A 17,221-nucleotide genomic window follows, 5' to 3' on the forward strand; every position below is an offset into this window, starting at 1 on the left:
CCGCGCGGGACAGTTTGGTGGTTTTAGCAGAGTCCACAGTTTTATCCTGGTTCGGAGCAGGGGAACTGTTTGTGTGTGAATGGGGGGAAAGTTGGGATGAGGTTTCAGTCCTAGAAAAGTTGGAGTTTTGAGATTTAGATCATTTTGCTCCTTTAAGTCTGAATGTGCCTTATTTTTACAGAAAAGTGTCAAAAAAGTACAAACCCAAAGTCACTATACAAATCATTAAAACTGCCTAGTGCAGGGTGACAGTTTTACAAAATGGCTGTAAAAGTATCCCCAACGTGACATTAAATATAAAACAACATGCGTAAAACAGATTGTATGGTCATTAGCTGTAATAACAACATGCTAATATTAGCTTGGCTCAAACCCATGCATGCCACAGCAGCTCTATAAACTTGTGGTGTAAATCCAAACATGGCCGCCGCTGAGAGGACGCATGCAGTGTCAAAAAGAGTGCTCACAGTTTCCAGTGCTGCTGAGTCAATATTAGCTTCAGAACGCCATGGCTATCAGGAGGTTACAGTGACATTTAGTTCAAAACACAGCCACAACAACAAACAGAGTCAAAGGAAAGTGTGGGAGGAAAGGATGCTTTTTGCTCTTGGGTCTAAAATGTCACTTCCTGTCCAGTCTCTCTGGGCCTGTGCTATAGGGGCATGGAGAAGGTCCTGCCCCGGTACAGACTGAACATGCTGCCGTAGTAGTCGCTGCCTACAGACACACTTTCCTCTGAGCCCTGCACAGGCCGGGCCAGGTTAGCGTGGGACGCTGGGATCAGTGGCTCCACACCCAGGTGCCGCACAGGGGCGCCCTCAGCGGGGCCCCCGGTCACACCGAGGCCTTGCCTGGCTGGGTTAGAGGGGTCCAGGTGGGCGCCCGGGGGCCGAGAGCCCAGAGCGCGCAGTTCTCTCTCTACTACAGGGTCATAGGTGCCCGGGAGTGTCGCCCTGCGATCAGAGGCGTCTGGGTTATAGTCCATCATCCGCCCGCCGTCACCTGGAGAGGGGGAGGGAAGGAGAGACAGGGCGAGAGAGAGGGAGAGAAAGAAAGAGGGCGAGAGAGAGGAGGGAGGGAGAGAAAGAGAGGGCGAGAGAGAGAGGGGGAGAGAAAGAGAGGGCGAGAGAGCGAGGGAAAGAAAGAGAGGGCGAGAGAGAGGGAGAGAAAGAGAGGGCGAGAGAGAGAGAGGGCGAGAGAGGAGCGGGAGAGAGGAGGGGTGAGAGAGGGAGAGAGGGAAGAGAGTGGGGGAGAGAGTGGAGAGAGGGAGAAACTTATTCAGTAAAGGTTTTATCTTTTCTACACTGTCACTAAACTTTATTTTCAGCAATAATACAATAATAATACGATACGAATTTAAAAACTGTGCTCTTTGTCCTGACTATGACGAGGCCTGTCAGGATAAGGATATAGGAAGTTAGGTATATCAAAACTGAAAGATACTGAGGACGGCTTGATGCCACTGAAACTCAGTAGTGTCAAACTACAACATGTCTTCAATAACACACGAGTTGACATGAAACTCAATGAAACACAATTAACTAGTTCAAGAGATACAAAATTTGGATAAAAATTAAATAATGTAAATATTGAGCCCAAAATTAAACCATTTATGTCCTTTATTCAACATTTATTGAACGGCTGTAGATCAAGTCAGTGAGAAGCTCAGCTAATGAAGCTAATAATGATATTCACACCAAATCTAAGAATGCTCCTTCAGTGAGACTAATAAATTGGCCTGAAAAAGAGGAGCGCTGAGCGGCGGGAGACCGGCCTGGAGCTAAAAGATGCAGATGTAACAGCAGCACATAAAGACGCTATTGATTTCTTGAAAACAGGAAATGAAGCAGAAAGTGGTCTGGCTCCCACTTAAAGAGATCCACCCGCCCGCAAATCAGGTAAGGATTGATGTTTTAGTGATGAGCACGCGGAGGCAGGAGTGCACGGGCAGCGAAAAGACGGGGCGGTCAGCAACTTACGGGAACGGCCGGGCGAAACCTGCGAAGGAAACCGCCGCCGCTGCTGGGAGGGAGTCTGAGTCAGCGGCAGGGGATTCAACAAGAAAAATGGCTCCTTTTATGGCCAAATTACAAGAAAGATACAATGGGGCAGTGAACTCATTGGACAAATGGACATCTCTGGACACCTCTCCTGCTGTTTCAAAGCCATATATCACGAATCTCCAACCCATTTGTACCCAGTGAGCTACTTTTACATCACAAAAATGCAACTTAAGAAATTCCTTTGTATACCTTACTATATGTACGTTATGTAGATTGCATTCAACATGTAAAGCAAAGTAAGAAAAAGTCTCTAAAAAGCAAACTATGAGGATATCTGTGTAAATGTTTTAGAAATGATTAAAAAAAGTATTTACGTGCTTTAATAGTGTGTCGGATTATATAATAAGTTGATGGAGGAACCAGGACCCAGAGGAAAAACTCTCGAAGTCTCAATTAAGCAGACAAAATGGGCCTAATTAAAATGTATATTTACTGCTACTATTGATAGTCTGCATCAGAGAAAGCGAATGAACAATGCTTTCTGGTGGAAAAGGGAATCTAAATGCTCAGCCGTACTTAATTACCAGCTCGGAGTGATTTAGCCTCGTACTAACTGCCAGCTCTAACTGCCAAGACAAGCCCTCACATTGATGCTGATGACTCATTACAGCGGGCAGAGATGCTCCGGACGTGCCTGGTGTACAGAGCGGGACGGCCATATGAATTAAACTGATGAGCGATGCAAAGCGGCCCGACACACTGGCCTAGTTTCCTGCTGGGAACCTGTCTGCCATGTGACCCAGCGGGGATGAGGCTCACTGTGCCAAACTTACGGAAAGGAGGAGGAAACTCAAGAAAACGGAAGAATAATTGAGTCAATCCACGCGTAGTTACAAGCATGAGTGGTTATCCGGCATAAAAGTAACTAATGGGGTAAGAAAGGTTGGGCATGGTACTTTTGGGACTCTTCTCTTGGCAACGTTATGCAATTATCACATGAAAATGGTTTGGTAACTGGAGTACAGTATCTGGAAAATTCCTCTTGGACTAAAAACAAGCTAAAAACAAAGGCTGATAGGGTTGCTAACGTGGCTAAATCCTAGCATAGGTAATTCGAGCACTGCCAGGATCAGATAAGAGGAGTCGGGCCGTGGCTAAATGGTGTTCGGTGACTAAACTGTTGTCGAAAGGGACAGTGTTAGAAATATATGGAGCTAAAGTGTCTCGGCGCAGCGGTGGCAGAAGCGCCGTGCTGTTCGCTGTCACTGTGTCGCGTTGCCGGTGTGAAATTTCAACAACACCTCCAGGGAGCGGCGTCACATTTAGAACAAAGGCGCGATCAGGGATTCAAGGTGGGAAGGGTGAAACCAGTCAAGGTCACGCAACGTCCCTCTGCGTGAGATCACAGAGCTGTAGGTCACGTACAATATTTGCTCACTTAGTGCTGCCATTTCTGAATGAAAAGTCCATAGAGTTGAAACTTCCTGTGTGATTTGTGAATCTGTGAGAGTGTAGTCGGCGCCTCCCCTCCTCTAGGCTTTAACTTTAAATATAGATCAGAGCTATTGACACCCTTCTCCTGCTCCAGTGCAGAAACATGTCGGATTGTTCACCTTGTACGTTTTGGTGTCAGTGGGTTGACTACGCTCCGGCGAACCCCAGGGGAGGTGAAAATAGAACAGGGAATGATCACAGGCCGTTTGTTAATTGGTTTAGTGGCTCTGGGTTGTGTGTCATAACTACAGCAACGCAAACATACAGACAGGAACAGTAACAAACCTGTCAAATTTCAACATGCTTCCAAAAGACAGATCGTCATGTATTGGCAGTAATTAAGTAAGTATTGAACATATCCTCTGGTACGTGGATGAAATATTTTTAAAAGAGCTGGGAAGTAGGCACATTGTAAATGTCATGAACATGGTCAGTCTGTGTCTCAGGACAAGCATCCAATCAGAAAGCAGCAGAGCTCCTCTTATTGTTGCTGGATCCTGGAGTTTAAACCAGTTTGGAAATAAACTTCCTCAACCGCAGCACCTGTCCTTGATAAAGTCCCACTCAGCACCAGTGCAGCCTCCTGTTGTTACAGCTCAGTGGCTTTATGGGGGAACGTTTGGAAAATTCAATTGTCATGCACCTTTCACCACTGAGCGGTAAATCAATTAATCGTAAAAAATTATTTGCATGTTGATCAATTACCAAAATAATGATTAGTTACAGCCCTACTTTGCACGATATCAATAAAGTACTGTGAAATGGTTTTGATACAAGACTCATACTCTCATTTATCTCACAATGCTGCATCATCACAGCCCTAGTTTTGAAACTTGGTTGTAAATGGCTAAAACTAGCCACGCTTGAGCTTATCATCAGTCAACACACTGCTAAATGTCCCTCCTATTCATGAACTATTTCGACAGGAAATTTATATCACTGAGTTAAATCAAAAAGGGAGCAGCTGGAGGAAATCCACTACGACACAGGGAAAAATGAGCTAACTCCACACATCCATCCTAAAGCTACCCTCTGCACTGCATCCCTGTGAAGGTAAACCCGTGATACCTGTGTGTCCCTTGCGGCCCGCCTTGTCCTGCTGCCGGCCCTGCTTGGTCTCCACCTGGGGCTCAGTCGTCTCATCCTCGGTAGTCTCAGAGTCTGAAACACAAGCATAAATCACACGTCAGCCGCAGAACACAAGCGGAGAAGAAGGTGATGAAGATGGAGGATTTGCTTTTGCACAATAGCCGCATGACACTTGCTTCCCCTGAGCCCCCACGGCCCCCACAGCCCCAACACAGTGAACTCAATGGCCAACGCCGGAGCTTGACATGTGGTTTCGAGAACACACCCATCACCAAGAGGTTTGGAGCGTTTCATTTGCAAATGTAGCCCAAAAGCACAATTAAGGATAGAACTAGTTCACAAATTGTTAGAATCCAAAAAGCTAGGACACCAAATATTGTACATTTTACACTAAGAGTATAGATACTTCACACTATTCATTTGGAAATAAAAAAGCAGGACATTATCGAAAATGATGGGACCCTGAGCCAGCTGTTTTCAGCTGTTGTCAACCATCGATCACATTTAGATGAGGTCAAAGCCTCGTTAGAAATCATTAATGAATGAACAGACCTTTGGAGATTTAACTTTAGATACAATGTGGCAGATATAAGTGTCCTCTGAGCTAAATGCTAACTCAAATTCAGGGTCAGATATCAGATCATGGGGATAGTGAGCTCAGTTTAAACGGCTCTGGGATTCGACGGCTATCATTTGTGGGAACAGGCATTTCTATGAATCCTATGGTTACCAGCTGCTTTGAACGCAGCATTATTACAAACTGTGATGGTTAAAATGAGACCTTAGTGGAATTGAGGATGACTAACTTTGTTGCACATATGTACTTTATTATACGTCAAGATATGAACAATGATGCATAGGACGTTTGTGCTCATTCCATCTGAACAAATACACTCAACAAATACACATATACAAGGATGAGGTTGGTACAAAATAAGAAATAAATTAAAAGTGAAAAAACAAAAAAAAAGAACATTTCATTTTCACACCAACAAAGAGAAAAGGAACAATCGACTGTGGTAAATGGGTTTCTGGGGAACATTTCCATCACAACAGGCCACATTGATGACCTGTACAGGGGAGACAGGGGTGACGTGTGAGGGAGACGGTGATGACGTGTTGGAGGGGGACGACGATGACGTTTGGGGAGCATGAATGAGCAAATAATTATCTTTTTTTTTTTTACCGTAGCTTTGCTTTCGACAGGAGCGGAAAACTTCGCTTCCATAGTGGCAGCAAGAGAGGGCAGACGGGAGAGCAGCGTTACTATGGAAACCAGCATCTCGCTCACCCACACGGCCAATCCTCTTCGTACCCATTAGAAGTCTAAAAAACCAGCAGCCCAGGGTGGAGGGCGACTGGCGGATCAGAGAGGCGCGTCACCAAAAACGAAATGGGAACAGCTCATTCTGAATCCTGACTGTGACTGCGTAACATGGGCGGTCTCTGTCAAAGATGAAGGTAAAGGGTTTGTGGCACTGAGCAACGGCACTGCAATTTGAGTTCAAATTTAGGCAAGCAGACAGACCTTAAGCTGTTAATGTCACGAACAGGACTTTAGCTGAATTATGGACATTTGAAAGCTCAGAACCAGAAGAAATATGACACTCTGCACCACAAATCATATTGTAAGGCAATGAAATGAACATTTGATCTGAACTTTGCATATGACGCTTCCACCAACCATTGTAAATGAGATGTGTGGATGGCAGCGCACTTTGTGAGCTCGGTCAAAAGTACCTGGAGCATGACGTTTGTGTCTAATCTGCATGTTTTGGGTTGATTGGGTTTGGGAAACTGGAGTCCCAGAGGAAACCAATCCAGAAACCAAATCGCTCAATGTATGATACAAGCATCAAACATGGCATGAAAGAATGTTGCTTTGACCTTGTTTCAGAAAACCCGTCAGCCGTCCAAAAATGAATATATCATTGTTCAAGAGGGTTTGATCATACAGTCAAGGGTCAGACCATGATCCTGATATTTCAGCTTTCTTTTTCAAAGGCACATTGTGTAATATTTTCATTGTAGCCAAAGACTGTATTTGGATGAGGACCTAGCCTATTTAAATCTCATATTTGACTGCCTTTAGTCACATCTCCACGGAGAAAAGCTAGAGACGTCCCAGTAAAGCTAGTCAAAGCAAACACACAGGTTTGTTTTGCTTTTAGGGATTTTTCAACAATATAAAGCATCTGTAATAAAATAAATGCTTGTATTTTGTTCAGTTTATTGGATAAGTACAGTTACATGGTGTGGCTTAGAGGTGATCATAATTTCATGATCATGATAACGATAATAAAATAAATAATATTATTGGCTTTGGTGGTTTTATGGGTTCAAACGTCAAGCATTTGAAAAACTAAAACAGGAACAATAATTGACCAGTTTTGTCATATTAGCATTTGCGAAGGCGAAAGGGCATTTCTGAAACAGCAGGACCAAGAGGGCATATGTCCCAACGTCTGCGCTTGTACAACGTGAACTATTTTGTGCCTCCACACAGTCTATTCCTGGACCTTGTTGGTGTGAGGTGCGAGTGCTAGTCACTCAGCCACAGTGCCTATACCTTTACCTGACTACAGAGCTGGCAGAAGGCTATGTAGATCCACCCAGTCAACAGCAACGCGTTTTTTATCAGATAGATGATCTCTAAATCTACAAAGGCTTGCAAAAAATATGAAGCATGCTTAGCTTTTCCTTTGGCAGCGTCTGTTTAAATATTGGCATCTTCACTGCTATTACTGACTGGAGGAGCTTACGCGGTGGTTGCATGATTGCAAAAGTCATTTTCGAGGGTGGATTTACACAAAAACAAACAATAAAAAGCGTAGAATACATTAGTGAAGCATCACAGTAGTGTAGGAGTGATATTAAAGGGATAAATCACAACGTGCAGCTAAAACAAGGAAACCAAAGCTGAGCAGATGATGCAGCGGTGGGAAGGTTATACTGACAACACACCATGGGTCAGTCGGCCAAAGGTCCGCGTCGAGTGGCCACTTCTCTGCAAATAGACAACATGTTTTATTATTATTTGGTCCGGTTCACTCAAAAGTGTTAAAATAGCTGCAGCCCTTTTAAAACCTACACACGTTTTCTCGTAAACTTAGCTCCTCGTTGTCATTTCATCATTTCATCACATTATTTTTACTACACAGCTAATGAGTCCAAATTCTCAGCCCGGTTGTCCATTTGGTTTGCGCGATTGCGTGACAGTCCTGTTAGTTTGGCTGGTGCTGAGGAGGCGTCTTGAGATGCCTCCTCCCCGGCCTGTCAGTCAGCGGCGTCTCGGTGCTCTCTGCTGACTCCCTGCTGTCTAATGCTGCTGCGTGGGGCGTCTGAGCAACTGCAGGCAACTGACACACTCAGCTAGAAGCTTCCATCTCCCTTTGCTGTAGTCCCCCGGATATTTGCCAGAACTTTTACTCAGAGGGAATAGGAGTAGAACAATGTCTATGCCACAACTTTATCTAAGAGTAAATACACGTAAAACAAGGTCTGAACCAGGACTAAGTCAGGGAGGTGGATTGTTGTGAGACTAAAGTTGGGATACATGCAGGACCTGACCAAAACCAGGCCTAAACCAGCTATAAACTTAGTTGAAGAGCCCAACAAACCAATGGGCTGCAGGAACACAAGGGACCACTGCTCTTCCTCTCCCGTTATTTTCTACATAGGGATTAGCAGAGTTCTATCCAAATAAATAAAGAGCTAAATATTACATGGCAGGCAGTGAGTTATTTATGGACAGTCACAAGCATCATGTTAAAAACATGACACTGGAGGAAATGGATGGGTTTATCATAGCAGATGTTTTCGTCATGAAGCTAATGGCCAACACTAAATAACAATTAAAATAGCACCAAGATTTGAATGAGCCACATGAAAAATAACAGAGCTGTGTTTAGTATCAACAGTTTCACTTGCTTGATTTTGCTCGGCCTATGGTTCTTTGGTTTGGGGCGTCTGGGTTCTGTGGTCCTGGCCCGAGTGCGTGGTCACAACGTTCAACGAAGTTCCCATTTACTCTAACATGTGACATATTTACAACTCACTGAAAGTCCTGTTTTCTTGAAATATTGATTTATTTGGACAAGACGCCGCCAATTCCTAAACTAGATCAAACCAGGTCAATACTAAGACCAAACTTGACTGAAGTAAGACTGGGCAATGAAGACGAAGCCATGACTATAACTGAACTAAATCAAGTCTAACCCGGGACTAAACCAATCTTCCAAAAACTTTGGGCACCTGCCTGCTTTAGACTCATTCGTAATACATCAACACAAGCACCGGCACCAACCCCCATCTTTATCTCCCCTCTGTGTACCCCAATAAGCGAACCAGCTGGGCACGAAAACAAATGGTCCTATTCCCCACGGTTTCCTATCGATCAGGAGTTTGTGGAAGACCCAGAGACCCCCGTAGATGAACCTGCTCCGGAGGTGGTTCCCCCCCCCCCCAGTGTCTCGAGCGCCGCGTAGCCCACTGACACACTTTCCATCTGGGCACGGTCGGGGAGCCTTGCCCTGCCGTAATATGAATAACTCAACGCCGCAGCAAATGGTCTCGGCGGTCACAGCCTGCCGAGTGCATATTGGATGAGGAGGCGGGGCAGAAATTCAGATTGTGTTGTGCGGTTGAAATTTGGTGGTAGAATTTGAGAGGATATGAGCAGCTTTAGGGCAATTCCTAGCAAATGTGCGCTGGATTTCAGAGCTGATATTTACACATTTTGACGGTCAACCATCACACATTTTAAGATTCAAAAGCAATGGGTTTTTTGCTGTTGTATTGGTCACTATTTTAACTGAAACGTCATTAAAGGGTATCTAACCCCCCCTTCCAGAGGCTCAGTCTGAGAGTGTCAGATTTGAAAATCTCAACAGAAAAGGGGCGTTGCCTGGAGGACTAAGGGGCACGCGGGAGGGGTGAGGGGTGGGAGGGGTTTCGGGGTCTGATTGACAGGCCTGAGTCATTTGACTAACGATGCACTCGCAACGCTCCTCGTAAACAAAGTTCGAGCACAGCGAGCTAACTTATTTAGCAACATGGTGAGACAGCTCTACAGCTCTCTTTACACAGGACAGGCATCGTGGCAGACAGCGGCCTTGTACCCGAGACTGCTCTGAGGCGCGGGGTTATTTTATTAGTGATTCCGCTGTCATTTACAAAGCTAACGGCTTAGCATTGAGCAAGATCGATGTTAGCATCGCAGCTAAGGGACCAAACGTAACTGTCCTGGCTACTTTCAGAATCTACCGATCTATTTTAGATGTAGACTTTTCACTGTGGTCTACATAAACATTGCAGATGTATCTCAGTGTCCCAAGCAGAGAATGTGTGAGGTATAGAGACTTGATTATATGTATTACAAAGCTTTATTTTATTTCTCTCACAGCAAAGTGCACAAAACATGTCACATAAAAAAAAAAATATTGTGCAAGAACACTGTCCTAGAAATAGTTTTCGGTTGGTCATTGAAGATAAAGCAGATAAATCATCCATGTTTATCTAAAGGCTTAACTAAGGGTCTGTAACATTAGGCTCTTGGGTCCACAAAGTCATTTCTATTACTACATTTAGTGAATTACAGGTTTAACCAATGTAACACACGCACTGAACTACCACTAAATGATGAGTAAAGGCTATAATAAAGTCTTTACACGTATGCTTATTTAGTTGAAATAGTGAAAATGATAGATCTTATTTTTTTGGTAAGTTTTCTTACTTAATTTTGTACTTCCTGGCTTTTACAACATTGCAATTACCCAATGCAATTTTTCTTTTGTTAATCTTACTACGACAATATCAATCAATCAATAATGACAGTTTATATTTCATTTGAGGATCAAGCTGCATGTGGTACTCTATTCACTTAGTCTACCTAGATGTGTGCAATAAACAAATTGAACAAATACAATTTAAATTAATACTTGCCATACAATATCGAACTTGACTGTTTAATACTTAATTTATGGAATCAGAACTAGAACACACTGAACTGAATTTTTAAATGTGGCTCGATCATCCATCAAACTTTGATACGCCTTTTAGATTGATATAATTACAGTTTTGAGGGGAAAAGGCATTAAAAACATAGCAGTAAAGCTGAATTCTTGCATCCACAGTTGAGCTACAGGATGGCTTAAATTAACCAAGTAGCAGTAGCTCATGTACAGTATGCTGCATGCATACATGCAGGTCTTCTCAATGCACGGGAGACAAAGTTGACTTCTTATGGCTATACAGTTGTTGGGTTGCAGGTTAGTGTTCTAAAGGCCTATAATGTTATATAGAGGTACAATTATTTCATTTTTGAGGAAATGTTTGGTCTTGTATAAGAAAGATAATGGACCCAGTGACTGAAATTAGTGATCATTTTTGTAATTCATACATTTATTTTTTTGGCTGCAACTTGTGAAAGTGTAATGCAGTTAATATGAAAAACTGGCTCCTGCCTCCCCACTGGGGAGTGTGACATCACATTTTAGAACCTGCAACCCAGCAATACCAACTAAAATAATTACACATGCACCATTAAGTTTTCAGCTTCTAGAGACAAAGTGGTGCTGGTTCTACCTCACCAAACCATCCTGTGAAATATCTGACAGAAACAGCTAAAGGCTTCATTTTGTTCTTGGATTGCTGATCAGTGTCTACAATTAAATCTTGCATGGAACATTGATTTCATCTACTATGTTGTCCAGTGGCATGTCAGCTTATAGAATTCTTCATATTGCCATGTTTACTCCCATCGTTCTATATGTGGTTGGCGACTGTCCTTGTCCAATGTGCCTCCATTTCCAGAAACATTCTTTCTTTGCCCGATAGAGAGGTCGTCTGAAAATGTGAATTGAAATGCTATAAAAAAAATTAAAAAACACACAAAGACATGAATTACTTTAAAAGGGAAGTCTGTCATCAATATACTGATCAAATGCATCACCGTGTGATCCGATACATACAGTGGACATGAAGAATGGTTTGCATGCATTTTCTCCACCTCTTTCTCCACCTCTGACTCTGCATGGACAAGAAAAGTCTGTTACAACTCAGCATACATTTTTGCGTGCAAGATGTGTTAGCATCATTCTAATTTACATGTAAAATATAGTCCTCAATAAGGCAAAAAACTGTTTTCAATGAGAAGAAATATAAACCACTTGGGGAAATAGTAATATAAACAAAATGATAGGTGTCAACAAATGCATTTATTGGTCAACACTAAAAACGATTCTCCCACTTACTGGTGTAAAATACAATACTCCTATGCTACATTTGTTAGAATTTTAATGCGAGTTGAGCAATATTGTGATGTGCTCACCTACAGGTACTTATGACAGTTCAAATGAGTGGCCAGTCCTGTCTTGCACACACCTCAAGCTGGAAAATCCAGAAAACCACTCATACACGGGCTTTTTTCATCCACTGGACTTTGGTTCATGGTTAGCCACTGCTCTCAGGCAACACAGTCTGCATTCTGAAAAGATTTTGTTCCATACTGCCAGGCCAGTCTGAAAATATAATAATGCATATTCCACAGTCAATCCATAATCATCTGAGAATTCTAATGGTAACTGGTGCATTATTTCCCTGTAATCGCACAGTTCGTCTGAAAATCATCTTCTATATCACTCCACTGCAGCAATTTCCACAGTAATGATTAAAAATTAAGCTACTATTGTTGTGGAAGTCGCTTTAGATAAATCATCTGAAAAAACTGACTCTGCGTTGTGCAGTAAACCTGTGTAATACACAGCTTCTTGTTGTTTAATCCTTACTTATTCTACATTTGCTAAACTAGCACTATAGTCTAGCATTATAAACTAGCTATGTAATCTACGTAATATATTTGCCACACAAAATTATCAAGCCAAAACTTAACATGCTCACCTTATGTCCTCTTGAAAAATCTGGACCTGTGCCTGCTCACAGCCTCCTGCTTGTCTGGCCTCTCATACTGGGCACAGAGTGGTTCAGGCACAGGTACTTTGTCTGTGTGCTCCTGGTATGGGAGAGGATCCTCAACCACACTTTCAAACAGCAGGGCCATTAGTTGGTCAATATAGACTGTAAACAAAGCACAAAACATTTGTCTTTGTAAAAGCATTGGTTGTGTTGTTTTTAATGTGACATACCTGAGGTAGCTCTGGTCTTCAAGGCTCGCACGGTGTAGTCGCCACGTTTGTACTTTGGGTACACTATCGCATACCGCAGTACACCTTCAAGTGTTGTAGCATGTGACCTTGTAGCATTTTCATTGTAGTGCAGGGCAGCAATTTGCAACCTACAACATTTTTAGGTACAGATTCACACAACATTTTTTTTTTTTTAAATGTATGTATGTATTACCTTGCTAACATTCCTCTGAAGGAGAAGCCTGCACTTTTGGGGGAGAACCTAATTATCAGGCTGTGGAAGGCCTCAAGGGTTGACGTGTGGTACACCGGGCTGATTTTCTCCACATCCTTCACAAAGCGTGGAGCCAACACAATGTCACTGAGCCTCTCACATGCTGCTGTGCCTACAGAGTAAATTACCATGACATAATTGTAAAGCAATTTTTGTTTCGAATGACAATGCCAACCTTACATTTTTGAAATGTACATAAAATACAATGAGTAGAGGGCCAGTATTACTGATAACAAATGCAAAACTTACTTGGTTTGAGCCACACTCTTGACCCTTCCCCAACCAGAGGCCCGTGTAGGCACCGAGGGAACAGGGCATTGTCGTGCGTGTGCACATTCTGCATGTGGTTGGCCACAGACGTCCACTTAGCGACAGCCTCCTGTCCCGAGGTGGAAGTCGAAGCTGCCCAATAGAGGTGATTTACCACGCTTTTTCTCCACTGGCCAGCGTCCTGGGTGCTCTTTCTCTTTGCGAGCTCATCAATTTTTTTCCCAATTCCTAGAGTTTAAAATACATATTTACTAAATGCAGAATAACCATAATATTACACAGCATTCCCCAAATGCATACCCTTTCCCATGTGCCATGGGTCAAAGTAGTGCCTGATTTCCTTCTTTTCCTCCCTTAAAAACTTTTGCACGCCGGTGTGTCGGTCCGTCACAATGGCCTCCACATTGACACCCCTCTCTTCCAGCATAGTCAGACTCCGCACAAAGCCCTCCTTCTCCATGCGCACGCTGTTTCCAACCTCATTGCTCTAATAAGACAAAAAATAAATTAGGTGCTGAAATGCACAGAGTGATCCCAAATTACATATTGAAACATTCCTTGAATTCCATTACCTGGACTAGCTGGATGTCAATGACTTTGTTATTACTGAGATTCATCATGGTGTAACTGCCATATTTGGCCGAATGTCCTACACGAATGCAAGTTGTACGTTAGCTGACTTTTACTTCTGATAAATGTTAATGAAATGTATTTACCAGGTGAATCTGCCCGCATGTCCCCGCCCAGTGACACAGAGCCGCTTTCAAGAGCCTCCCTGATGAGGTCCTCCTGCTCCAACTTCCACTGCCAGTTGACCGTAGGGATGAGGAGCTTTGCCTGATGCCTGTAGAAGCACTGCTCTGACAGTCCCTGAATATTGAAGGCCCTCAAGAACTATAAAAGGAAAAAATAGGTTATCAACTGATAATAGATGGAAACAAAATCCAAACAAAATAATTTGTGCTGTACCTTTGAAATCTGACTAAACGATGAGCCGGTGAACAGCACAGCAGCACAGAGCTGTAGGTTTCCAGCTGGGATGTTGTTCACCATGGGCTGACTGGACCACTGACTGGAGAACTCACAGCGAGGACACTGTTGACTGACCCGAAGCAGTGTGCCGACTGTGATGGTGTCCACAGCACAGCGACCAGTGCAGACAGGACAGCGCCTGAACAGCTCCAGCAGTTGGTCCTCGTGAACAATATATTTTTTGTCCTTGTGTGGAGGGACTTCAGTGGGAATGCTATATAAAATAAAGGATATTTCATCCCTCAAAAAAACAGGAAGCTGTATATATTTTTTCTATTAAAAAGCTAGATTTCCTTTGTACCTTGAACAGTTCACAGTGCTGGCACTGTCATCGATGTGGAAGCTGGGGTCAGACGCTGACACCTCACACCTTCTCCTTTTTAAAGGTGTAGAGGCTGCTCTGGGACTGTCAGGAAGAGGGATTTCCATCAGGTCCTCAGTACCACAACCGACGCTTGTGTAAGCGGTCCGGGCTTGAGTAGCTGTACAAAACACAAACAAAATAAACAAACATGTTAAAAATGGCCGTAATTATCATTTACACAAAACAGAGTGTTTTTAGAAATAAAATGACTGTATAAACAATAAAAAGAGATATCACCTTTGCTTCGCCTGCTCGGCTTCACATTGGCCTGGACACTTGCATGCCTTACAATGACTGGATCAGTCTGGCAGCCAAATTCTCTGGTCACTGGCTGAAAACGTAAAAATACATATTATTTTTAAAATGTACACTACAGAAGAAGGGTAATGTGTTACATTTCCTTAGTGCATTTAATTGTTGTCTAATGCAGATTAGTGAACGTAAGCCAACATATGGATCCCAGCACCAGAGCACCCAATAACCATACGGTCCACCTGGAGTGGTCAGCCCTCTCGCCCCTCACTGACCACGATCACATATCACACGAGCGCGCGCGGAGCCACGGGCACCTGCCCGGTCAGTTTAGCCACACATTAGATGATAGCTATCCGTTAGCTTTATAGGTTAGCTTGTAGATGCACTCACGTTTTGCGCAGCTGTTGTCAAATATGAAAGCTACTGTCATCGCGAAAATGTAGACTAGTTTGGTGCTCAGTCTCAAGCACAATTACGCGCGGTCTCAGCGTAACTTTGTTGTGCAGACTGATGCATTAGCCACTCCCGCTAGCTACAAAAGGCTATAAAAGTTCACATGTCATAATATACAGCGGTGTAACTGTCAGCTCACCGTCTCATGCGGTTCATAGCTCTCTGTTTGAGCGGGGTTAGAGAGTTGCCAGACAGCTGATGGATGCAGACTGCTGTTCCTCTGCCCAAGTCAAGTGAACGAGTGCGGGGCGCACCGCTTGGAGCACACGCAGCCACAAGCCTCACCCAGTGCATAGTTTATTTACACGCCAGATCCCGCATTGTTTGAGACACTACTACAATCTATTTCAACGTGCACTATCGAAATTCTACTTACATGACATTAGTAGCAGTTTTAGGTTGTTGTTATTCTCACTCACCTCAGATTGGCGCCTGAAATCGTCCTGCTGGCGGGGCAGCAGTGTCGGTGGGCTCAGTCGTGGAAGAGCAAGGGTGGGGACTGCCTCATTCTTCAAACGAAGAACCTTACTGTAGCCCAGCTCAAACTCCAAGGAGTTGGCGAAGGAATCGCAAGCAAAATGTTGGTTGCAAACTCCAGCACGAGGCGGGAGTTCGCAGTTTTCCCCCAGGCCAATTGCGCGCAGCCACTGGCGCCTAATTTCTAAGTCCTGAGGAAAGTAATGTAAACCTACAGAACTATGACAACCTACAACACTACACTTTCTCCCCATCCTAACAAACAAGACTACAACACTACACCTAATATTACACAATACAGAACACTAAATACAGCTAACCCAGCTAATTCTTATGCTAAATGCTACTAATCTCTCACTAAGACTAAACTACAACTAAATCTAATAACTATCTAAACTACGACAAACTAATAAATCTAACTAAAAGCTATGCTAATAAATCTAACTAAAAGCTATGTAATAAATCTAACTAAAAGCTACGCTAATAAATCGCAAACCTGAAAATCGATATAAAGACACTCGCTATTCCAAACTCCAACTCGCTACGGGGGCGTGTGCGGAGTGGGCTGCTTTTATACTCCACAGAAGAGAGGCCGCTGACGTCGGCGCCCTCCTGCTGACGTAAGCGCCCCGCTCAGAGCTAATCACGAAGGAAACCAACAGTAAAGCATGTAATGCACTCGATAAGGTGCAGATGGCGCCACACAGACGGTTTTGGACACAAAGACAGGATTTCAACAAATATGCACTAAATTGTTAAAATAGTGACAGATACATGTAGACAACACTATAAGATACCCATTTATACAACTTAGCTAGAAAAAAAAGTTGATTTTGGGGTTAGTTGTTCTTTAATATCAAACAATACCAAGACCTTTTCAGCACATTCTGAAAAACGAATCGCCATTCCTTTCATGTAATCATAATTATTAGCAAAAACTATTATCCCTGGCTGCCATTTTTATTGTTTTTTTCATGTTTTGACCTGATGTGCCCTCAAGTGACTGAAGGCTAAGAGCAACACGTAGTGTATGTTCTCAAATGCTATGCACTATCTATTACATTAGTATCATTATACAAGTATTCCGATAAATATTCTACGTATCTACGGTTGATAAAACTATTAAGCAAAATTCTCCCAGGTAAAGGGAGTGGCATTCCAATAGTTTCAGCAACAATAATAACAAGACAACTCACCTGAAATCTTTTCTTGGACCAGATTTTCTTCATAATTTAGTTTCTGCGGCGCAAAAGTGCAAAAATACCTGCGGCTTGAGGACAATATCCGTGAGAGACGAACCCGGCGTTGGGGCGTGGCGGCGGTTTGAAGACACCGCTGTGGTACGTGGGCGCTCCGAAAACGCAAA

The 17,221-nt window shown here is 43.3% G+C and overlaps 1 protein-coding gene and 1 long non-coding RNA gene across 5 annotated transcripts; both read right to left on the reverse strand.

Annotated features, from left to right (window-relative positions):
• Positions 1 to 3: 3 nt before the first annotated feature.
• LOC306982127 (striated muscle preferentially expressed protein kinase-like) lies at positions 4 to 17,216 on the reverse strand. 4 transcript variants are annotated; one of them, XM_079581935.1, is made up of 6 exons: positions 17,052 to 17,148; positions 7,551 to 7,593; positions 5,902 to 5,944; positions 5,773 to 5,802; positions 4,566 to 4,658; positions 4 to 1,002 (listed from the first exon to the last, which is right to left on the reverse strand). In XM_079581935.1, the coding sequence occupies exons 2-6, from the start codon at positions 7,551 to 7,553 to the stop codon at positions 653 to 655; spliced, it is 519 nt and encodes a 172-aa protein (XP_079438061.1). In that variant the 5' UTR covers positions 7,554 to 7,593; positions 17,052 to 17,148; the 3' UTR covers positions 4 to 652. The 4 variants fall into 4 exon arrangements, with proteins under 4 accessions (XP_079438061.1, XP_079438060.1, XP_079438059.1 ...); XM_079581934.1 differs by lacking the exon at positions 5,902 to 5,944 and having other exon boundaries at positions 17,052 to 17,216; XM_079581933.1 differs by having other exon boundaries at positions 5,773 to 6,032; positions 17,052 to 17,150.
• LOC306982128 lies at positions 12,838 to 13,387 on the reverse strand. Its single transcript, XR_013794173.1, has 3 exons — positions 13,254 to 13,387; positions 12,945 to 13,116; positions 12,838 to 12,879 (listed from the first exon to the last, which is right to left on the reverse strand). It is a non-coding gene; the product is annotated as an uncharacterized lncRNA (long non-coding RNA).
• Positions 17,217 to 17,221: the final 5 nt, after the last annotated feature.

The sequence above is a fragment of the Gobius niger genome (assembly GCF_951799975.1).
Source record: "Gobius niger genome assembly, chromosome: 23".
NCBI classification, from domain to species: domain Eukaryota; kingdom Metazoa; phylum Chordata; class Actinopteri; order Gobiiformes; family Gobiidae; genus Gobius; species Gobius niger.